General features: G+C 42.8%; 1 protein-coding gene across 2 annotated transcripts in view; it reads right to left on the minus strand.

Moving 5' to 3' along the window:
* Positions 1-25,503, minus strand: part of COMMD8 (COMM domain containing 8) — a 266,242-nt gene that overhangs the window by 4,483 nt on the left and 236,256 nt on the right. For both annotated transcript variants that reach the window (XM_044061407.1, XM_044061408.1), the window contains exon 4: positions 21,788-21,943. In XM_044061407.1, the coding sequence (XP_043917342.1) occupies positions 21,788-21,943 (156 nt within the window). The remainder of the gene's footprint in view (positions 1-21,787; positions 21,944-25,503) is intronic.

Genomic DNA, 25,503 nt, shown 5'->3' on the forward strand with positions numbered 1-25,503 from the left:
CTGATGAGGGATGAGTAAAGAGGTACAATGACCTCCCTTGATCTAGATGTGAATCCCTTCATGATTAGGTGGGCTATATAAAATGTTTTTCTAACCACTTTGGCCACGTGGTTGTCAACTGACAGATTGCTATCAACTTGGGTCCCCAGGTCCCTAATTACTTCTTCTGTACTTAATGGATTACCACCTATGTGGTAATTTGTGGGCACTTTGTTTTTGCCAAAGGGGATGACTATACACTTTTTGGTGTTTAGCTTGAGGCCATGGCTCTGGCACCAGTTGTCTGTTTCTATGAGGCCCTTTTGGAGGATGCTTGTGTCAGCTGGAGAGTCGATTATGGCACCCAGTTTACAGTCATCTGCGAACTTCATCAGCCACAGTCCTTCCGTGTTGGCCTGTACCGCCGAGAAATATATACCGAACAAGAGAGGTCCCAGGACTGAGCCTCGTGGGACGCCACTTGTAACTGGTTTGGAGTCTGACATGGCTCCAGCAATTCTAACCATGTGGGTTCTGTCCTTCAGCCAGTTTGCAACCCATCTAGTGACATAGGGGTTTATATTTAAGCTGGTGAGCTTATCTATAATGCCCAAGTGGGGTATTGTATCGAAGGCTTTTGCGAGGTCCAGGTAGGCTGTGTGGACCACCTTCCCCTCGTCAATGGCCTTGGTGACTGTTTCAAAGAAATCGACCAGGTTTAAGAGGCAGGATCTGCCCTTAACAAAGCCAAACTGGGTAGGATCCAGTGTCTGTAGGTCCCCAATATCTTTATTTATGAGGTCCATGATGATCCTTTCCATAGCTTTGCAGAGCAAGCTAGTCAGGCTTATGGGGCGATAGTTTCCAGGATCTGTTGAGGCACCACCTTTGTGGAGAGGGACCACTGTTGCTGTACACCACTCTTTGGGTACATATCCTGTAGTAAGGCTAAGATTGAACAGTAGTTTTATGTTTGGGTTTAGCTCTTCTTGGATTTCATGTAGGACGCAGCCTGGGACACCATCTGGTCCCATTGATGCTGTGTTTTTTGCTTTGGAGAGGGCTCTTACCTGAGCATCTGAGATGTCAGGGGGGCAAGCACTCTGTTGGGATAGATATTTGCCCTTTTGGTGGGGAGAGGGGGAAGAAGTTTGCACTGAACCTGTCAGCTAGGATGTTGGCAATGTCTGTGGGCTCGGTGTATTTTTTGTCATTTTGGACTAATTCTGAGCATATCTGGGAATTCCCATCCAGGTTCCTAACATAACTAAAGAAAGCCTTGTGATTATCCTTAGTGTCCTGTGCAATTTTTCTCTCGAAGCTGGCCTTAGAAGATTTTATGAGTGCCCGTAGTTTTTTGCTAATACTGATCAGAGATGCCTTCCCTTTTTGGGATTTTGCTCTATCATGTAGTAGCTTCCTCCTTCTATTGTATAGTTTGTTTATGGCTGGGGTCCACCAGACAGGACGTCTGCCTTTGAAGGATTGGGTCTTGGTTTTATTTGGGATTGCATGATCCATGCATTCCTGAAGGTGTTCATAGAATGCATTTATAAAGGATTCTGTGGTCTGGGCCGTATTTTCCACAGGCTCGGGGGCTTTGAAGGATTTCGCCTTGGTTTTGAGGCGTGTGAAATTTGCTTTAGAGAAGTTTTTCACTGTGGTTTTCTGGGCAGGGGGTGGGGTCGGGATGTGAATATCCAGTGAGATTAGTTTATGGTCTGATCTTGCCAGTGAGGGATACACTTCTGGTCTGGAGCATAGTGTCCCCATGTTGGTGATGATCAGGTCCAGTATGTTTTCCCCTCTTTTGGGAGTGGTAACAAGTTGTTCCATAGCATTTGAGTTTATAAATTCTAGGAACCTTTGGGCTAGGGTGTTGGAGCTAGAGTAATGCTCCCAGTCTATGTTTGGGTAGTTGAAGTCGCCCAATATAATGGTGTTTGGAGAGACCTTCATATTTTCCAGTATTCTCAGGAAGGCCAAGTGGGGTTCCTGTGTTTGGGAGGGTGGTCTGTAGCAGGCTATAAACTGGAAGGCAGTTTTACCCACAGTTAGTTGCACATGGATAGTCTCTGATGCTTCGTGCTGTGCCACCAACCTGGAGGTGTGGGTATCTTTGACGAATATTGATACTGCCCCTCCTTTTGTGGTTCGGTCCAAGTTTTGGGGCCGAAAAGACCATACAACAGAAGACCATATAGCCGCCTCTCAAATATTGATAGAGTTTACCCCTTTCCAGTATAGCATTGAGGAAGCCAAGGCTCCAGCAGAACGTGCATTGATACTGCCCAGAATGGTTTTGCCTTGGTGGGAACAAAAAAAGGCAATAGCTGAGGATACCCACTGGAAATAATCATGGATGACCCTTTTTTGTCCCTTGATAAAAAATACATAGATGTTTAGCTTTTCTAAAGGACATACGTCTGTAGAAAACTGGGAGATTGATTCAAAGTAAACCACTCTGGATATGAATGAGGGGTTTGTGCATAATGTGACTTTTATTTCTATGGAAAATATGATAAAGTTCATCCATCATGAGAGCTTGCAACTCAGATACTCTTCTTGTAGATGTCAGAGCAAAGATGAATAAGTTTCCCAAATCAAGGACCTTAAATCAGCATGATGAGCAGGTTCAAAATGGTACAATCAACTTTTCCAGCACAAAGTTGAAATCCTAAGAAGGAGCAACCTGTTTATGAGGAGGTCTTAAGTGTAAAACTCCTTCCCAAAACACTTTTACCACAGACACAGAAGAAAGAGAAGGATCCATGAGCAGACATGCTGGAATGGCTACAAGATGAATATTTACAGAGCATAAGAGAGGCCATAAGAAGGTAACTCACATACATATTAGAGTACCAGTGGTACAAAATCCCTGATAGGGCTCTGCTTATTGGTCAGACACCAACTGAAAAATAACTTTTACTTACACATATAAGAATTTCTAGTAGCACGTTTTTACCTGTGCACATGCTGTATCTCCTCATGAAATAAGTGCCTAAAAGGTATTAGAAATGAATCACCCGGGCAGTCCGTTGAAGTCGATTGGAGACTAGGGTATATCAAACTCCATCTTGTGCGACTAGGTTCAATGTATGAGGAAGCTTGTGGTAATTGCCCTTGGCCAATTCCATAAGAAGGGATAACCAATGTTGACTGAGCCAAAAAGGAATCACTCCAATGATTTTTGGGAAATCATTCTGGATTTTCAGAATTACCCTGGACTTCAGTGGAAAGGGTGAAAACGAGCAAAAACAATTTGAATTACCCATTATGAAAGAAGGTGAAGAGATCTATTTGAGGGGTTTCTCACATCTGGATCAGTTATTGGAACACCTTCTCATTCATTTTCCATTTATGGAGGTCTGTCCTGGTCCTGCTCAGCTTGTATGCCCCTATGTTTTGCACTGATGGAACATTAAGATGCTTGAAGGGTTATGGAATGCTAAAGCTCTAACTCCCAAGCTATTAAAGCCAGTCTGCAAAGGGGCATGTCTTGAGCCTTTAAAAAATGAAGTTATCACCTTACAATTCTAACAAATACTCACTAACATAGGTCAAATATCAACACAATTGTGTTTGCCATCATATATGCTTCAAGATAAAATATTCTGATACCTTGTATATAGCATGGTTTTGGAATTATTAATGCAAATATGAACAAGCAATATTTGACGCCTAGAGGAGCAGTAAGAGGTAACTGCAGATGCAACTGGAGGTGTCACTCGGATGTAATGAGTTAAAGGATAGTATTGTGATGTGAGGTAGTGCCAGCTGTGCCGGGGGGGGGGAGCAGTGCATATGTAACATATGCCAGCACAGCTAGCTGGAGTTCTGTAAAGAATTACATGTCATTTGAATATCACACTGATTTGTACAGATGCCTGTGTTAAAAAAGTATTTGTAAAGTTGCTTGTGTTAAATATGTAAACAGTGGGTCCTCCTGGACAGAAAAGAAATATACTTGTATGTCAAACTATATTGTTGTAACTGATGAAATGTATATACCTGAACAGAGGATGCTGGAAGGGAAGGGGTTAAGCTCAGCTCAGCTATCCTTAAAAAAAACAGCCTGAAATTAAATGACTTGTTTAGCTCATAAAGATTTAATCTCATGGGTCTGAATGCAGCCAGAGACGAAATGGCTGTGAAAAGCCTAGGCTGGGATCCTGCTCCATTGTTCTTAGTGGTGAACTAATTGCTACCTTGGGGTGCAAGAGAATGGCTTCTTAGTTTCTGTAGGAAGGATGAAAGTGCTGGAGGTGTTTTACAGTTTTCAGACACTGTAATAAACCTTAAATTAAAGTTGTGTGTGTGTATTGTGGCACATCAGTGCCAGATCCTGACACACTTTCTAGTGCAAGGGTGGTGTAGGAACCACAGAATCAGGTTACCAGATGTGGTGTCATTCTGTAGCTAGCCCTGAACTTGTATTTGAATACTAGTGAGAGATGTGAGGTGTGCACTCTGTTTTTGGACCTAACAAGACACTTTCATCTTGCCTTGCTTTAGTAAGTAACTAGGGAACACTAATTCTTCAATCCGTTAAATAAAATAGTGAGATTAGCTAACTGTTGTTTTTTTTTCTGTATTTGTCTGAGTCTTTCCATCTGTGTTGTTTTTATATATACATTTTTTTCTTTGATTGAAACTATGGTGTTTATTGTAAATAGATATTCAGTATTTTCATTGTTTTTTTATTATTTATTATTAAATATATCTAAACTTTTCATTGTGGCTGGTCTTTTAGAAAATACTTAACCTTTGAGAGTACTTCATTTATTTAGTGGGACTGTGGCTCCACATTCCTGAAAGTCTTGCTGCTTGGTTAAACACTACCACATGTATAAGTATTAAGCTTACTGTGTATCATTGGATATCCTCCTAAGAGCCTTAAAATAGATGGCTTTGGGTGTTCTGGTGGCAGCAAATCTACCTTATAGTCTAGGTGAAGGTGGCAGAGTGGGTAAGCTGTGCCAGCCTTTCCCAGGTGTGTGCGTGTCTGTGAAAATCGAATCTCAAAGAGTGTGACAGCTGCTTTGAACAGAGACACTAAGCACTGATTTCACAGAGAGGGTGGTGGTGAAGAAGAGACTACTATCATGACAGAATGAGCACAAATGAAAGAAAACTGTTTATCATGAAAAGAGTAACAAAAAGAAATGGCCTTAGAAATACAAGGAGATAGTTTTCTTAAAAACAGCCAAACCCAATTTTTTAGCATGAAAGGAAACAAAAAGTTGCTCAGATTTCCTAGCATCTTTAGTCTTATCCAAATAATATTTGAGCCGTCTATGCAAATCTAAAATATGCAGAATCCTCTCACCAGAATTCCGAAATGGAGACAAAAGAAGAAAGGTGAACAGACTGATTTAATGACAAGTCACTAACCACCTTGGGGATAAAAGGAGGACTGGTGGGATGAGAGACCAAAAAAAATCAAAAAAGGGGAACTGCCACGAGGGCCTGAAATTCAGAGACTCTTGACAGAACTAAGAACCACGAACAAATCAGTTTTCCAAGTACAAAACTGTAAAGTAGAAGCTGCTGCATCTTCAAAAGGCTGAATAAACCTTCTTAAAACAACACTAAGGTCCCAAGAGGGTGGAATGGGCTTTCTTGAGTCTTAATATGAAGGATACCTTTTAAAAATTGTTTAGCTTCAAATCTAGAGGAAAATGGTTGATCCAAAGGTAGACAAGGAGAAATGGTTGACAAATGAGCTTTAACAGATGAATATGCCAGGCCAGGACTGAGCAACTCACACATACAAGAAAAAACAGTTGGAATACCCACTAAAAGAGGGTTATGTTCATACTTGTGACACCAATGAGAAAATCTTTTCTACTTAGCATTATAGGATTTTCTAGTAGTGGGTTTTCTGCCCTCCTGCAAAACCCAAAGCACATCCTCAGAAAACTGGTGCAGAAAAGGAATCAAAACCCTGTCACCAAAAGAGACAAATGTGGGGTGAGCAGACAAACGTGAAAAGAGAGCCCCTGTTCTGTAAGAGGAGATCCATCTTGTGAGGTAATTTCTGATGACTGCCCCCGATCAGATAACACAGAAGAGGTGAACCAATGCTGTTCAGGCTAAAAGGGAGTGATCAACAAGATTTTGGGTCTGTCCCACATTATCTTGTGCAACCATCATCATCATCATCATCATCTACCTCCTTTTTCCCATTACATACATGAGGTCAGGGTGCTGTGTCACTTGTTGCCATCTGTTCCAATTCAAAGCCACTCTCTTACTTCTTCGAGACTCGTGCCTGACTGTCACAGGTCTTGTCTCACACAATCCATCCACCTCTATGCCCTTGCTTCCTCTTGCCTTCTTCCTGTCTATCCCAAATCTTGTTCACCAGATTGTCTTCTGATTTTCTACACATGTGCCCGAACCACCGTAATCTGTTCTCTTTGACCTTTTCTGTAATTGGAGATGCTTAGGCTTCTGCTCTGATGTCCTCATTTCTTCATCTGTCCCACAGTGTGCATCTTACCTCCCATCTAAAACACTTGATCTTCATCTCCTATAGCTTCCTCAATTGCTTTGCCTTTACTGCCCAGGTTTCTGTACCATGCAGTAGTACTGGTCACACCACTGTTTTGTACACCTTACCTTTCAGCTTCTTTGCCACTTTTCTGACATACACTACCCCTGGCACATTGAGTCATTTGACTGCAGCTCCATCTGATTTCCCCCGTTTGCTGCCATTATAACTGTCTTATCTGTACTCAGTTTCATCCCATGTACCTTCAGTTTTGCATTCCACCCCCTACCCTTTGCTGAAGTTCTTGCTCAGAGTCTGTCTGTAATGCCACATCATCAGCATAGAGTAACTTTGTTGATCTGTCCCTTCTGACTTGTTTGCTAGTGTTGTCCATCATTTGTATGAAAAGTAGTGGACTCAGAGCTAAACCCTGATGCAAACCCACTCCCAGTGAGATCCCTTCTCTTTAAGACCGAACGCTTTTCAGTCTTGAGTCACTGATTCCTTGTACATAGCTTACACCATTTCCACCAGTGTTTCTGAGACTCTGAACCACCACAGGACTATCTAAACCGGCTTTCTAGGGACCTTGTCATATGCTTTCTCCAAGTCTAAGAATGCCCAATTGGACACTCTGCTTATGTCTAGATTTTTCTCAAGTATCTATCTCACTGCAAAACATCAGGTCAGTTGTGCAGCATCCTGATCGGAATCCAAACTGCTCATTTCCCATCTTACTTTCTATTACTCTGCATATTTAGTTATCATTCACCCTCCCCAGAACTTTAATGCTGTGTTAAAGGAGTTTGACACCACTATACTGCCCACAGTTGTGAATGTCCCCTTTTGCTCTTGAACACTGGCAACAGTATGCTTATTCCCCAATAATCTGGGAAATATCTCTCTGTCCACACCGTTATGAGTACCTTCAAGAGCCATTTTCCACCATCTCAACCGACATCTGGATCATATCTGCTGTGGCCTCATCTGAGCCTACTGCTTTCCCTGACTTCATTTTCTTTAGTGCTGTTCTTACTTTTCCTAGGGTGGGCTCCTCCTCTTCTCTTATAACAAGCTGTGTCTGAGGTAGTACAGCATCTGTGGGGTTTTCTTCATTCAGAAGCTGCTGGAAGTAGTCCTTCCATCTGCCTTTGATGTCCTATGGACTGGTGAGAAGGATTCTGCTGGCATCCCTTATGATGGTTGTCCAAACATCATTGTTATCTTTCTGTCTTTCCCTTGGAACCTAACAGAGTTTCTGCCATACACTGAATCACTTTCCAAAAGTCGGTAGTGTCTCTCTGATGTCTTGTTCTTTGCTATTGCAACTCATCTCTTAGCCTCTTTGTTAGCCAACCAGTATTCCTTCATAGTCTGGTCTGTCTTTTCTATCTTCCACTTTTTCCTGCACTTTTTTTTTTTTGATGACTTCCTGGACTTTTGTATCCCACCACCAGCTTTCCTTATATACCTTATTTCCATACCTGGCTCTGTCACATATCTGTTCTGTATCCCTTACACGTGCTGTTTTGAGGATCTGTCATTCTTTTTCAACTCAATTTCCTCTTCTTCTTGAAGTTCTAAAGCCCTGAATAATTATTTCAACTGTTGTGCTTTCTCTCCAATCAACTTCCAAGTCTTCAGCCTGCTCTCTGTTGACTTTACAAGCCTTCGATGACCACCGTTTGCAGCTGATTGTGGCAATAAGTTGTTTATGCTGTGGGCCAACTGTTTCAGTGGGGATGACTTTGCAATTGCTGATTCTAGTCCAGTACCCTTTCTTGCTAGAGGGAAGTCTACCAGAGTTGCATGTTGGCCACTTTTTATGTGATCTTGTGACTGTCTCTTTCTGAACCATGTGTTGACTACCATCATGTCATTTGCCAGACAGAAGTCTAAAGTGGCCACTCCTTTATTCTGTTGCCCCATCCATAAAGACCCTGGCAGTCCTTATATCTTTTTCTGTCCATCCTGATATGTGCTTTCAGGTCACCCATTATCAACTCCAATTCCTGTTGTCCTGCTTTATCTAGTAGCTCCTTCAACTGCTGTCTGAATGTACTCTTTTCCTCACTATCACAACCCTGCTGTGGGGCATAGAATGAGATTATGAATACTGCTCTGCCATTACACTGGAGTCCGACTGCCATCACTAATTGTGATAATATCCCCTCACTGTCTTCTGAATCCTCTCCTTCACCACATTTCCATCTCCATTTCTAGACTGTCCTCCTCCTGAGTAGCAGAATCTGGATCCCAAGTCAAGTGGCTTTGCTTCACTGACTTTCCACCTCGTCTCCTGGATGCATAGATTCTTCAGCCTCCTCCTTAGCATCAGGTCATGGACTTCCAAGCCTCATCCTGTCAGTCAGCCTACACTAAATGTGGCAATTCTTATTTTATGTTTGGCAGGTTGAATGGTGTCATGTCCAACTTTCGCTCAACAGAGCTATCCTAGGTAACCCAAGCTGGGCAAATGGACACCAGCCAGCCAGTAGCTTATTGACCCAGGCTTACTGGGCTTTATGGCATGCACATACACCACACTCCCACTATTAGCATTGGTCCTTGGCATAGGTGGAGTAGGCTGGGTCCTCAAACCACTTATTACTGGCAAATACCCATGCCCATTTTTGGCGACATTAGTTAATACAACCAGATCAGCTACAGACATATTTTTACATTGTCAAGTGGCTAGCCATGCCACTCTGCTAAGTCTGTAATCTGTGTTCTCCTATCTTAAGGATAATGCACACCATAGTAGATGCCCAAAGCAGTTGGTCTATACAACTCTTCCCCTATAGGGCACCATCTTCAGTCTGTGCTACTGCCCACACTTTCATTCTTAGGGGAGTTTGAGATGGAAACGCTCAGCATGTTTTTTCAGATCGGAGAGAAACCCCAGAGACACAAGGAGAACAAGCAAACTCAGTAGAGGCATTGGTATGGGGGGGGTCAGGATCCAACCTTGTACCTTGTGCATTTGAGGTGAAGACCTTAACTATTATGCCAACTGGTCCCTTCTCACATTACCTTCAGCAACAGAGGAAGGGGGGATAAGCAGACAAGAACATCCCTTTCCAAGAAAAGGGCATGGAATTCACCTTCCAAGCCAGAGGACTTAGCACACTGGAACAGAACCTGGGAATTTGCCTGTTTGGGAGGGGCAAAGAGATCTGCTTGAAAAATATCCCACTGATGGATAATGTCCAGGAAGACCTCTTTATGAAGCATCCATTCATGAGGATCTGCCTTCGACTTCCTCAGTCTGCCCCTCACAGATGGCTGATTGCAGACTAGTTCTTCTTGTTTGGGAGTGTGCTAAGAAGGTATGACTTTGTACCCCCTTGTTTGTTTACATACCACATGGTAATGGTGTTATCTGTGTAAACCAGAAGAAGACCTGGAGCCCAGAGGGAATGTAGGGCTTTAAGAGCCAAAAGCAGGGCTCTCATCTCTTTGATGTTGATGTAGTCCTCCATTAGTTAGGGAGACAACACCCACTGGACCCTGATGTTAGTGAAAGAAGCCCCCCAACCCAGACTTGAAGTATCTGTGTACAGCTCCTGAGTGGGAGGAGGAGCTTGAAATGGTAGGCCAGGATTCAGATGTATCTGATGAATCCATCAGAAAAATTCCTGTTTGAGACAAAGCAAGAGAGGAATGGAAAACTGCAGAGGATGACAATGTTGAAGCCAGTCTAACATTAGGTACCAAAGAAGTTTTCTCATTTGGAGTCTGGCGAAAGGAAGGAAGAAAATCCATCCTAGGCAAGGTCTGAATCCTGCATCCCAGGAAAACTTGATCGTGTGAAGGATTTAGAACAAATATTTTGAGATTAAGGGTGAACCCCACACTTTGCAGCAGAAGCATGGTAAAGTAAAGATTCTGAGGAAGCTGCTGCTGGGAAGCAGCTTCAATGAGAAGCTCATCGAGACAAGGAAAAATCTGGATAGCATGGAGACTGCAGGGAGCTATAACTGGAGCCAGGCATTTGGTAAAGACTCCCAGAGGTGCAGAAAGACCAAAAGGTAAAGAAAAGAACTGCTAACGTGAGGAAGAAACAGATAATCTCCTGAAGAGAGGTTCAACAATAATGTGGAGATAAGCATCCTTCCAGTCTAGAGAGACCAGGTAGGCCCCAGGAAGCAGCAAGGGAAACAGGGACTAGAGAGACATTCTGAAAAATGTGACCCTCAGAAAAAAGTGTTGAGAAAGCAGAGATCCAGAATGGCCTTCCAACAGCCCTCCTTCCTGGGAGCCACAAACATCCAGAAATAAAAATCTATGCCCCTCTGGGCAGGAGGAATAGGCTGAATAGTTCGCTGAGCTAAATTACCCTGAAGAATGGGAGGAAATTGGCAATGTGCAGGCCGGGGAATCCTTAAGAAGGGTGAAGGGATTTCCAAACCCTGAAGTAACCTTTTTGTATTATGAAAAGAACCTTTCTAAAGATATCTTGCACCTCAAAGGGGGGGGGGCAGCTTCTGCTGCCTACACACAAAGGAAGTCTTAGAAGGATAATTTCTGTGAAACTTTGGGACAGGGTAAAGAAAAATCTGTTTGAGGTCCTACATAACCTTCTCATTGTACTATAAAATTTTAAAAAGCTCTGGAGTTGCAGGATCAAACAGATTCTGGAAATCCAAGGGGAAAATCCAGCAACATGACTTGTATTATCAGGAAGAGACTGTAACCTAAGCCAGGAGAACCTGTGCAAAACACAACCAGATGCAGTAGCCTAGAAGAGGCAACATATATGCATTTGATAGAATGGCAAGCCACCTGAGAAGCAGAACTCAAAGAAATAGCAGAAGTTTTAGCTTCTGAACCAGGTACCTAGTTTAGACAGAAAGTACATTTGTGTACCTACCATAAATGTAGATGTTCGAGTGTATTCACTGTTGCAGTCATTACTCTTGGGTTATCCTGCTGGCAGGCTACCCGTAGTCGGCCCGAATTCCAAATTCTAGGTCCAGCATCAGTTGCTGTCGCCTCTTCCCTGACGTCAGTGTGCCAGGGGTATAAAAGATGCAGCAGACGCCATTTTCTTCAGTTTTTCTTGCCCCAGATGTCAGGTGCCCCCAAAATGGTAGGCTAAAAAATTATGCCAATAATTATGCATGCAGTAAAATAAACATTTCCTTCATCTACAAGCAAATACACCACATAGGTTGTATAAGATACAGAAGTATATGTACATCCCAGCAAAGAAAAGGGGGATGGTGGGTAACCTGGACTGCAACAGTGAATACACTCTAACATCTACATTTATGGTAGGTACACAACTGTACTATGTTGATCGTGTTTTACTGTTGCAGTCATTACTCTTGGGTTGAATCCCGAAGCTGAGGTTGGGCGGCTGGGCCTAAATAGGATGAGGAGAGGCTATAAGGCCCTGCAGAACTGCAGTGGCGAAGCCTGCTCTGGATTTAGAGTAGAGAGGTAAATGGTAGTGCTTTGTAAAAGTGTGCACTGAACTCCAAGTTGCAGCCTCTAAAATGTCTTTGGTTGGTACTCCTCTGAGAAAGGCTGCTGAAGTGGCTGCTGCCCTGGTAGAATGAGGCCTAATGCCCTTGGGCACTGATTTGCCATGTTGTGAGTAGCAGAAACGAATGCAGTGGCCTATCCATTTTCAAATAGTCTGTTCTGAGATAAGCTTTCCTTGAGATCCTGCAGCATATGCCACCAAAAGTTGCTCAGTTTTTCTGAAAGCTTTAGTTCTGTCCAAGTAGAAGCGTAGTTGTCTGTGTATGTCCAAGGAATGCAGAAGTCTCTCTCACCCTTATTCTGAGGGGTTGGATAAAAGGTAGGCAAATGAATGGTTTGGTTAAGGGCCACACTGGACACTACCTTAGGCATAAATGTTGGGTTCGTCCTTAGAGAAACCCTGTCTGGATGGAAAATGATGAAAGGTTCCACAGCCTTGAGTGCCTGTAACTCTGAAACTCGTCTTGCAGAGGTTATTGCTAGGAGCAGAGCTGTTTTTCAAGATAAAAACTTCATATCAGCTGTATTGGCTGGCTCAAAAGGTGGCAGTGTGAGTTTTTCCAAGACATAATTGAGGTCCCATGCAGGTATTGGGGCTCTCCTTGGAGGTCTTTTATGTTTTTGGCCGCTCTGAGGTACTGCCTTAGCAATGGATGGGAAAAAATAGGAGGTTCCGTATTGTAATGAGCTGAAATGGCAGAGGCATGAATTTTAATTGATGAAAAGGATAGGCCTTTGTCCAGCATCTCAGTTAGGTATTGTAAAATCTGAGGAATATTTGGTACAGATGTGTCAATTCCTTGTGCCTGGTTGCAAGTACATAATCTTTTCCATTTTTCTGCATAAGATTTTCTGGTACTGGGCCTCCTGGCCTCCAAAATACCATCCATCACTGCTTTAGAGAGAGGTGTGTTTTGAATGGTTACATTATCCACCATGCTGCCAGATTTAGGGTCCTGAGTTGGCTGTGCAGAATCTGATTGTTTCACTGGGTCAGTAAGTGAGAAATTAGAGGCAATGTCCAGGCTGGGCCTTGAGACAAGCTTTTTAGGATTGGGTACCAGTGCTGGCATGGCCAGTCTGGGGCAATCAGAATCATTCTTGGCTTCTCTTGTCTGACCTTTAGGAGTACCTTGGGGAGGAGAGGCAGAGGAGAAAAGGCATATACTGTTAGACTTTTCCAGCTGAATGACACATCCACTTTCCATGCTTGCTTGTGATAAGTCCTTGTGCAGAATTTCTGTAGTTGGCAGTTGTGAGGGGAGGCAAATAGATCTATGTCTGGGCATCCCCATTCCTTTGTTATCATGCTGAAGACTTATGGATCCAGTTTCCACTCGTGGGGATCTGTGAGGTTTCTGCTTAGTTCGTCTGCCAGAGTACTGTTCTTTCCTAGCAGGAATTGTGCTTGCAGGTGTACTTGATAAGTCAATGCTGTGTCCCACAAAGTCATGGCTTGTCTGCAGAGGGGGTAAGAATGTGTGCCTCCCTGCTTATTTATGTACCACATGACTGTAGTATTGTCCGTCCTTATCAGTAGTTGTCCTGGATGGAGTAGATCTTTGAAAGCTGTCAGGGCATTCTGAACAGCTAGCATCTCTTTTTGATTGATATGTAGATGCATTTGGCTTGTGGACCATGTGCCCTGAATAATTTTCCTGCCATGTGTGCTCCCCAGGCATAATCTGATGCATCTGTTGTTATTGACTGCCTGGCTGTGGGTAGAGTGAATGGCTGTCCCTTGTTGAGGTGGCAGGCATGTGCCCACCATCGAAACTCCTGTTGCAGGCAAGGAATGAGAGTAATTAATGCTTCCAGGCTTTGACAATGTTGAGTCCAGACACTTTTTAGGTACCATTGAAGTTTCCTCATATGCAGTCTGGCATATGGAATTAGCAGAATGCAGGATGCCATGAAGCCCAAAGCCTGCAGAATTTTTCTTGCAGATAACTGGGTCTTTGTTGCCAACATTTTGAAGTAAGAAGTTAGTTGCCTTTGTTTGTCTGGCATGAGATAAGCCACCTGGGCAGTTGTATTTAAGCTTGCACCCATGAATATCATCTCTTGAGAGGGTACTAGTTTTGATTTATTTTCGTTTACTGTGTACCCTAGGCAAATTAATAATCTTTTTATGAACGTCAGATGCTTTAGTAGACTGTCCTTGTTCTCTGCTTGTATAAGGCAGTCGTCCAAGTAAGGATATATTTGAATTCCTCTTTGTCTGCAAAATGCAATTACTGGTGCCAGGCATTTTGTGAAGACCCTGGACGCAGTAGATAAGCCAAAGGGCAGTGCAGAGAATTGGTAGTGCATTGAGCCAGCTATGAATCTGAGGTATCTTCTGCAAGATTGTCTGATTGGGATATGCAGGTATGCCTCTTTTAGGTCCAAAGTTACAAGCCAAACCTTCTTGCCAAGCATGGGCAGAAGCTGCTGCAGAGTTAACATTTTTAATTTTGGAACGTCCAGAAATGTGTTTAGGATAGACAGGTCCAGTATTGGTCTCCAGGCTTTGTCCTTTCTGGGTACCAAGAAAAGTCTTGAGTAAAATCCTTGTCCCTGCTCTTGCTGAATGGCCCTCATGTTCATAAGGGACAAAACTTGTTTTTGCGCCTCTGCCCATTGATTGTGTGGCAGGTTTGGTATACCTTTTGCCTTTGGCAGGGTGTGAAAGTTGAACCTGTAGCCCTGGGACACTATATTCAATACTCATTTGTCCTGGGTGATCATGTGCCAATTTTGAGAGAAGTGCTAGTTTTCCCCCTAAGGGGGCTGCAAGAAGATAAGTGCTTGGTGCTGGCAGAGACAAGTCATTGGGACTGTTTCCTGTATGGCTGTGCTTTGTCTTCTCCACTTTTGGAGGTAAAAGTGCCGCACTGTTTAGACCTGTATGAGCCCTGGGGCTGGGATCTGCCTCTGGGACATCTGTATCTGCCTCTTTGTGGCCTGTCTGAGACTGGAAAGGACCAATTCTTTGTAGGCCAGTTCCTGCTAAATCTTGGTGGCTGAACCTGTAAAAAATCCTTTACTGTTTGCATAGATTTCGCTTTGTCCTCCATTTTCTTCAAAACCTCCTCTGCTTTAACACCAGATAAAGTATCATACTGTAATGGAGCATCTAATAATTTTGCTTTAACATGATCAGGCAGATTTTGTTCCTTTAACCAAGCATGCCTCCTAATGACAGAACCTGTAACTGCGGCCCTGCAGGAGGCCTCCAGAGAATCAAAACCACATTGCAATGTATGCTTTCCCACTTGTTCAGTTGCATGCAATAAATCCTGCATTTCCTTATTTTCTGCACAATCAGAATTGGCCAACATTTTCTGTTTTAACAGTGACATTAAGTATTGCTGATATTTAATCATAAGAAATTGCTTAGATATCTGTTGTCTTACTGTTCTGCAAATATACAGAGATCAGTATATATTTTTCTGGTTTTATAATTTGCACTGTGATTCCTCACATCTCTGTTGAAACTGTCTTCCCCACCCCTCATTTTCTGCCTTGTCTTCAGCTGATATAACCGGTTTTTATAGCTTGTGTGTTGCTTAACTCCAGGTTCCCTTAATTTTGACCTGTTAATAACAGCCTGCATTTAAATTGGAACCTGTGCACTGGGAGAGAGCCTTACAAGACTATCTGCAAATATATAGAGCTGAGTATATTTTTCTGTATTATTCTGTATTATAGAGCTAAATTGTTGCTTAGATATCTGTTGTCTTACTGTTCTGCAAATATACAGAGATCAGTATATATTTTTCTGGTTTTATAATTTGCACTGTGATTCCTCACATCTCTGTAGAAACTGTCTTCCCCACCCCCCTCCCTGTTCTTGGTTGTAGTTTAAATTTGGTGGCTTTTGCAGTACCCACCCCACTGTAGATTTGATCTAGGACACTCCCCCAGTCCCATCTCTTTACCGCATTCTACCTAATGAACCCTTTCTGCACTTGCTTTTAGTCCTTTTTAATTTAATTACATTTTTTTCAAACTGTGTGTGGACTAATATTGATACATACTCAAGTGTGCCAGCTTGCACTGCACGTGAATTGATTTTACTACTGTTTTTGCTACTTTTCTGAAAAAAAAAAAAAATTGTAAGCCCGTTTCCTACCTTTCCTGTAACTAGTGTTCCAGATACAGATTTGCTGTATCCAGGACTGTTTGTAAGCTTCTGAGCCCCCCCCCCCAAGCCTTTCTGTGTTGGAGGGAAGCCTTCCAGCTTATCAGTGGGAGTGGTAAGCATTAGGTAACCGGTCTACCACATAAGGAGTGGTTCTGGCCCAGAATTTGTAGTTAGTGGCCATATGGGCAGTCTTCCATCTCTCTCTCAACTTTCTGATTTGAAGGCCTGCATTTGCACTTGTTTCTGTTCTGTAACTCCTGGGCCCATCTCATTTGCTCACTCAAAAAAAAAAAAAAAAAAAAATTGTATCTGCTTTTACTGTATTTGTGTTTCTTCCTACTTTATTTTGCTTTTGCGTCATCTTAATAGTACTCAATTGTATTTAATACTGCTTGGTGTAACTCATTCTAAGCCTTTTAGTTTAAGCACTTGGGCTTCAAACCAGTGGTTAAGAAGGTTTGTGGTCTGCACTGTAGTGCCAGAACAGGTAGCTTACATCCTTCTAAGTTGGGAACTGCTGATTGAGGGCTCAGTGTCTGTTACTCTAAAAGTGTATTAATTCTGGTTTAAGCACTTGGGCTTCAGGCCAGTTATTTTACATCAAGAGGGTTCGTGGTATGCACTCTTGTGGGAGGAGAGGCTGGACTCTGCCCTTCTGAGCTGGGAATTTCTGGTTAAAGGCTTATAGTGCCTGCATATTTGAACTGTGTCTTACTGAAATTGGTACACCTTGTTTGCTGTAGCATAGGCTAGATCCAGGCCTGCTGAATCTAGCTTTGTTTGTATAACTTGAGCACTAATCAAGGCATTCTTTAAAGTATTCAATTGTATTTATTACTGCTTGGTAGTAACTTGAGTAAAGTGTAGCTATCATTCTAAGTCTTTTGGATTAAGCACTTGGGCTTCAGACCAGTTGTTTTACATTAGGAAGGTTTGTGGCCTGCACTGTGGTGGCAGGACAGGTAGCTTACATCCTTCTAAGTTGGGAACTGCTGACTGAGGGCTCAGTGTCTGTTATTCTAAAAGAGTATTAGTTCTGGTTTAAGCAATTGGGCTTCAGGCCAATTATTTTACATTAAGAAGGTTCATGGTCTGCACTCTTGTGGGAGGAGAGGCTGGACTCTGCCCTTCTGAGCTGGGAATTTCTGGTTAAAGGCTTACACTGCCTGCATATTTGAACTGTTTCTTACTAAAATTGGTACACCTTGTTTGCTGTAGCATAGACTAGATCCAGGCCTGCTGAATCTAGCTTTGTTTGTATGCTTGTTGTTTGTTGGCTGTTATTTCCCTGAAATGCTAATTCCACCTAAAACGCAGCTTTTCAGCGCTTCTGCAGACCCCTAGTGATATCTGCATTGCTTACTGTACTTATTTCCTTGTTTCACTTGAAAAAGTTACTGTTTGTCGTTTTTGCATTTAAGTTACCTGTAACACATTGCATTTAAGTTACCTGGCACTTGCTCACTAAAGCAATTATATAAGTCGGCACTAAAAAATTAAAAGCACTACACCCTCACAAACTACCCTTGAGTACCTTGTTCCCCATTGGCCCTTTTTTTCAATTATAAAGGAATTCCCAATACTATTCTAGCATGTCCAAAGGTCAGTTGTCAATCTCCTCTCCGGTCCAGTTGGTGAGTCTGGGAATCTTGAGGCAATGTTACAACTGCCTCATGTACACAGACAACCCTCTCCTCCTCCCAACAAATTCCAACACGTGAGAGATGCAACCATATAGCCAAACTGGAGGCTAAGCTCTCTCAACTCAGTACTGGCGTAACCAGTCAGGAGGAGAAGGAAACCACACTCACTACGATTCCAGTCTCATATAGACCTACCATGACAGCAAACCAAACACAAACACCCAAAAACATACTCGGATGCTCTAAATAAAAATCTGCCTAAGCAGCAGAGACCTCCAAAGCAGACACCCAAGCAACCGCTACCCCAAAACAAAACACGTGCAACACATAGCTCACAAAGCCAGTGTGCCAAACAGTCACAGCCCTTAAGGCTAAACAACACACCTGATACACTAATAGGGGACTATCGTCAGGCACACTGACGTCCCGCTCACCAGGCTAAACAAGGAGAAGGTCACGGGTGAGCTGCCTGTCGGCCACTAGGATCCGCCACATAACACAAGCACTCAGGTCACTCCAAGGCAAGTACAAATATGACTCGGTCATTGTCCATGCTGTTGTGAATGACCTGAGACGTACCTCCCTGGACTACATGAAGAGAGACATAAAGGAGCTCTCTGAGCATGTAACCCAGGCCGGTATGACCCTGACCTTGAGTAGCATCTTACCCTCACCAAGAATGATGCCACAATATGAAGACAAGATGATCAATTTCAACAATTGGCTTAAGTATTGGTGTCATTCAAAGGGGATCCAATGCCTGTCAGCTTGGGATGACATGCTCGACAAGCCACAATGCTTCGCTAGGGACGGCTTGCACCAGTCACTCCTGGGATTTCGGATATTGGCAAAGGCTCTTGCTTCCCCCATAGTGCCTTTTTTAGGCAAGGCTCAAAAGACAAACCCACCTCCATAGGTATCACAAAGGATAAGAAACTAAGAGTAATGCTACTCAACACCAGAAGTCTAAACCTCAAGATGCACGCACTCGAAACTCTCCTTAGCATGGAGAACATCGATATCTGTGCAGTAACAGAAACCTGGTTCAAGGCTCCTGAGAGCACCCCAGCACTACCAGGTTATACCTCATACCATGCTTTTCGGCCCCAAAACTTGGACTGAACCACAAAAGGAGGGGGAGTATCAATATTCGTCAAAGATACCCACACCTCCAGGTTGGTGGTACAGCACGAAGCATCAGAGACTATCCATGTGCAACTAACAGTGGGTAAAACTGCCTTCCAGTTTATAGCCTGCTACAGACCACCCTTCCCAAACCCAGGAACCCCACTCGACCTTCCTGAGAACACTGGAAAATATGAAGGTCTCAGCAAACACCATTATATTGGGCGACTTCAACTACCCAAACATAGACTGGGAGCATTACTCCAGCTCCAACACCCTAGCCCAAAGGTTCCTAGAATTTATAAACTCAAATGCTATGGAACAACTTGTTACCACTCCCACAAGAGGGGAAAACATACTGGACCTGATCATCACCAACATGGGGACTCTATGCTCCAGACCAGAAGTGTATCCTCTCACTGGTAAGATCAGACCATAAACTAATCTCACTGGATATTCACATCCCGACCCCACCCCCTGCCCAGAAAACCACAGTGAAAAACTTCTCTAAAGCAAATTTCACACTCCTCAAAACCAAGGTGGAATCCTTCAAAGCCCCCGAGCCTGTGGAAAATATGGCCCAGACCGCAGAATCCTTTATAAACGCATTCTATGAACACCTTCAGGAATGCATGGATCATGCAATCCCAAATAAAACCAAGACCCAATCCTCCAAAGGCAGACGTCCTGTCTGGTGGACCCCAGCCATAAACAAACTATACAATAGAAAGAGGAAGCTACTACATGATTGAGCAAAATCCCAAAAAGGGAAGGTATCTCTGATCAGTATTAGCAAAAAACTACGGGCACTCATAAAATCGTCTAAGGCCAGCTTCGAGAGAAAAATTGCACAGGACACTAAGGATAATCACAAGGCTTTCTTTAGTTATGTTAGGAACCTGGGTGGGAATTCCCAGATATGCTCAGAATTAGTCCAAAATGACAAAAAATATATCAAACACACAGACATTGCCAACATCCTAGCTGACAGGTTCAGCAAAAACTTCTCCCCCCCCCCCTTCCCCACCAAAAGAGCAAATATCTATCCCAGCAAAGTGTTGCCCCCCCTGACATCTCAGATGCTCAGGTAATAGCCGCCCTCTCCAAAGCAAAATACACAGCATCAGTGGGACCAGACGGTGTCCCGGGCTGCGTCCTACATGAACTCCAAAAAGAGCTAAACCCAAACATAAAACTACTATTCAATCTCAGCCTTACTACAGGATATGTACCCAAAGAGTGGCGTACAGCAACAGTGGTCCCTCTCCACAAAGGTGGTGCCTCAACGGATCCCGGAAACTATTGCCTCATAAGCCTGACTAGCTTGGTCTGCAAAGCTATGGAAAGGATCATCATGGACCTCATAAATAAAGATATTGGGGATCTACAGACACTGGATCCTACCCAGTTCGGCTTTGTTAAGGGCAGATCCTGCCTCTTAAACCTGGTCGATTTCTTTGAAACAGTCACCAAGGCCATTGACGAGGGGAAGGTGGTCCACACAGCCTACCTGGACCTCGCAAAAGCCTTTGATACAATACCCCACTTGGGCATTATAGATAAGCTCACCAGCTTAAATATAAATGCCTATGTCACTAGATGGGTTGCAAACTGGCTCAAGGACAGAACCCACATGGTTAGAATTGCTGAAGCCATGTCAGACTCTAAACCAGTTACAAGTGGCGTCCCACAAGGCTCAGTCCTGGGACCTCTCTTGTTCGGTATATATTTCTCGGAGGTACAGGCCAACACAAAAGGACTGTGGCTGACCAAGTTCGTAGATGACTGCAAACTGGGCGCCATAATCGACTCTCCAGCCGACACAAGCATCCTCTAAAAGGGCCTCATAGAAACAGACAACTGGTGCCAGAGCCATGGCCTCAAGCTAAACGCCAAAAAGTGTATAGTCATCCCCTTTGGCAAAAACAACATGTAGGACATACATCTGATGTATGTCACCTGGAACAGCCTAAGGCTTTGCTATGTTGGCCAGACATACAGCTATCCTCAGTAAGATACCCTTTAGTATGGAATACTGAACATCTACCATTCCTAAGTGGAAATACGTACACCATTCAAGTACCTCTCTCAGAGGTAATTAACGGTACAAACATATATTTTCCTCCTGTTACTTAAAAGAAGATAAATAATCACACCTTAAACAATAAACAGCAAATCTGACAGAAGTACTGGGATAAACTGGATTAAGTGACACTGGACAAGTTTACATAATGGCCTTGAAACAAGCTGCAATTACTTTTTAGTATCTTTTGTCATCTGTGGTTAACAATGCTAGAGATTCAACTAACACCTCCTCTACAATACCTGTTCCAAGCCAAGGTAAACAACATAGCCAAGTAAAATTTATCATTCTGGAAGTTTACATAAACAATTACTTAACACAGTAGTGCCAAAAGATTAACTGAAAAGACTGACACAGAAATATTTTGATATTTTTTTTTTCTCTTCATTTATGCTATTTGCTGTTGGTTTCCTATTTAAGTGTACAAATGTTCTCAGCCAAGGAGCTACTGTTCCAGTTCATTCATATAGTCTAGAAACATGGTTAAATATTATACAATATGTTATGCTTATTTCCTGTTTTGAATGTATATTGATTTTAATGTTGAAAAAATATTCAACCTTTTGATTAAACTGTAACAATGCTGCACAATTATTTACTCAATGCTTTTTACGGATGAAAATATAATAACTGAAATGTGGTGTTTAGGGTCATTGCTGCAGCTTGAAGTAGGATGTAACCTCAGAAGTCACACTAAGCCCTCAGTTGTAATAATGGTAAAATACTCAACTAATGTGACTGATAATACATCACCAAGATGAATGCTAAGTAATTCCAAACAAAAAGTACTGAAAAATCAAGTCAGAAGCAAAAACAGTACTAACACACCAGTACTATCGTACCTTGTTGGCAGCCTCCAGAGAGCTGATTAAATTCTGCAGTTCTTCTCGATTCATTTCGACAGAGACTGGTTTAAGTTTGCCATTTTCTCTCACATCCAAGTCAAGGTTCAGCAGTGGTGTTTGTAGAGAAGATATTTTGTCACTGGAGAGAGCGAGCTGAAACATATACAGAATACTGCTCACACCTAACTGTTCAACACAAGTGTCTACATAATTAACTTGTTAATTCTTCCCATACAATGCAAATGATGCAACATTATCTCTTATTACTTGCATTGATTTTTAAATGCATACCCAATACATGGACACACACACATACACACAACACGGCCATGCTGAAAAGAAAGATGACATTTATCAATGAAATGTACACTAATGCAAGTATCTATCACTAACTACAGATCTTTGAGATTGGCTCATGTAGCAGGTTCAAGTAATTTAGATATGCCATTGGCTTAGACTAGGGATTGCAGCTCAGTCTTTAAGAAGAAATTCATCTGACAATATCACAGTTGTGTTCTACTCAGTGTTTAAGCCAATGACCTAAAGCACTGACTCCAAATAGTGTGCAGCTATAAAAGATGCAGCACAATCATTTTATTATTTCAGATTTATTTATTATTCCATGTTGACCAGGAAAGCCCGACTGGGCAAACATACCCTTTTCAGTGGCTGCCCAGTGAGTAAAGCTCCATACAAAATTATACAATATCATACAAGGAATTCACAAATTACAGAAAAATACGACAAGTTAGCATAAATATCAATAAACTGACAATAAAAGTACATAAACAGTGACAAACAATGCACACAGAATACGAACCTGCAGCAGTCTTAGCAGCCTGCAAAATATACATTGAGCTATTTTACTGCACTAGTTTAGATCTTCTGAACCTGAAGCATGAATTACAGGGGAATACTTTGCCTTAACTGCGTACTGCGGTGGTGGTGCTGCGGTAGCGTTGTCGCCTCGCAGTAAGACGTTGTCATGTTCGATTCTCAGCTAAAGCGTCTTTTGTGTGGAGACATGTGTGAATGGGTGTACCTTTGTTGAAGGTTGTGCGTCAGGGCTGGCAACTCGGCACGTAAAAATCTACTGGCAATCATTAGCGGACTGGAGTTCCACTGTGGCGACCCCTAACCAGGAAAAGCTGAAAGACACAACAACAACAACAACTTTGCCTTAACTGTAAGGAATAAGAAGTTATGTACTCACCATAAATTTTCATGTTTGTTGTCCATCTCTCCTTCATTCTGTGCTGGTTGGGTTTGGAACAGAGCATCTGTTCGACTTGGCTAATTCAAAAGCTCAAGAGCTTCCACTGGCTTGAGGCTTTACCCTATCCCATGATGCTCACGGAAGATTACCCAGATCTTGTTTGCAAGTGAAAGAATTAATATTTTCTATGTACAGAAACAAAGCTGTCTAGACAAGTCTCAGAAGAGATTCAGAGACTCCATAATCCAATTATAAATATCATTATTCGCCCAATCCTCCAGGAGCGAAGGAGGGGGAAGTAGGGTGGGACGCACAAATGAAGGCAAAATGAACAACAAACATGAAACATTATGGGGAGTACATAACGTCTTAATGTTATGTTGTCCTACCTCACCTTCCATTCTATGCTGGTTGGGACAGCGTCCCTAGCACCTTCTTTCTTGGGTGGCTCACGGGAAAAAACTTCTTCAGAACGGTGGACCCGAATGAGGCCCTGTTTCAAGAGGCCATGTCTACTTTTAATGAGTAATAAAGGTATGAGGCCTTACCCATATAGCTGCTGCACAAATGGAATCCAACTGGAGTCTGGTCCGGAAGACAGAGGAAGTTGCAATTGCTCTTGTGGAATGGCCCTTCACTTTGCCCGGTAATTGCTTTTTTTTGGGAGTTGTATGTGTAGGAAATACAATCTGTGAGCCATTTTGAAATCCTTTCTTTTTTCCAAAAAGAACACAAAGTTGGTCCGTCTTTCTGAAATCTTCAGTTCTATGCATGCAGAAATGTAATTGTCTATGTAAGTCCAAACTAGTGTAATTTATATTGTTCCCTGTTGACATAGTTTGGGAAGTAGACTGGTAATTCAACAGACTGATTTAGATTGGTCTCTCAGCACACTTTTGGTAGTAAGGAAGGGTTAGTATGTAAGGAGACTCTATCTTTATGGAAAACTAAGTATGGAGGACGTATATATAGTGCTTGGAGTTCAGATACATGTCTGCAGAGGTAATGGCCACTAACAAAACAGTCTTCCGTGACAAAAACTTTGTTACATGATGATGCAGGTTCAAAGGGAGACATAATCAAAAGGGAAAGAACAAAATTTAGGTCCCATGGAGCTGGAGGTTCTTTCACTGGCAGTCTTAACAAAAAGGTTCCTTTTAGGAAGGCTTTACAATGTCTGTGGGACATGATTTTCAGTCTCATTTCCCTAATATGAAAACTGGATATAGCGGCTAACTGAACTCTGATTGTAGCCTCTGTTGCACCTTCATTAAAAAGTTTAGCGAGAAATTCTAGCACTGCTGTGATGGGGGCCATAAAAGGATCTATGTTATTTTTGGAGGCCCAGTGTGAAAATCTTTTCCATTTGCTGAAATATAATTTTCTGGTAGAGGGCTTATGTGAAGAAATCAATGTGTGGGAGATGTCGAGGAGCCTGGCTATTTGTGGAGCTGCTGCAGCCAGGTTGTGAATTTTAGGATCTGGATCGATGGATGGAACATCCCTGATGAATGGGTCAGAAAATCTGGAACTGGGTCCAGGATCCACGGTTCCTCCTGGAGATGGGTTCATAGAAAAGGAAAACAAATTTGCCGAGGCCAGTATAGTGCAATGAGGATCACTGTGCTTTTCAACGTGTTGGCTTTCTGAAGGACCTTCTGCATCAGGGGAAAGGGAGGGAAGGCATAAAGTAGTCCTGGGGGCTAATCATGTAAAAGGGCATCCCTTGGTGACTTCCCAGAGGGGGAACCAGGGCAAAGTAGCTGCTGCATTTGGCATTCATGGATGTGGCGAAAAGGTCACAGCAGGGCTGTCCACATTTATGGAAAATCTCTTCCACAACTTCTTGCTTTAGGGACCACTTGTGAGCCATCAGAATAGGTCTGCTGAGTTTGTCTGCTATCACGTTGCATTTCCCCGGGATTTGCAGTGCTGTCAGAAAACGTTGAGAAGAGACTGTCCATTGCCATACTCTTTGTGCCTCTTGACATTAGGGGATAGGATATGGTTCTTCCTTATTTGCTTATGTACCACACTACTGACATATTGTCTGTCTGAATTGCAATAGTTCCTATCGAGAGAAAGTCCTGGAATGCTTGCAACGTATACAGCATCGCTCTCATCTCTAGGATATTGATATGCAAGTGGTTCTCGTGATCCTGCCATGTGCCTTGGACAGTCTTTACCAGATAATGTCCCCCCACAATATCTGGGAGGCATCTGTGGTCACTGTGGCTATAGGCTGAGGACAGGCAAACCGTTGGCCAATAGTCAACTGAGCTGTGTAAAGCCACTACCGTAGGTCCTTTTTGCAGGACTCTGTGATAATTATCTTGTGTGACAGTGGTAGGTGTTGCATGGACCACTGGGAGAAAAGTAGCCACTGAAGGAATCTCATGTGCAAACGTGCTAGAGGTACCAAAATAATTGTAGCTTCCATGGTACCTAGAACCTGCAAGACTGTCTTTGCCTGAACTTTTGTTTTGGATAACAAGTT

The sequence above is a fragment of the Protopterus annectens genome, chromosome 2.part0 (genome assembly GCF_019279795.1).
Source record: "Protopterus annectens isolate FY-2018-M chromosome 2.part0, PAN1.0, whole genome shotgun sequence".
NCBI classification, from domain to species: Eukaryota; Metazoa; Chordata; order Ceratodontiformes; family Protopteridae; genus Protopterus; species Protopterus annectens.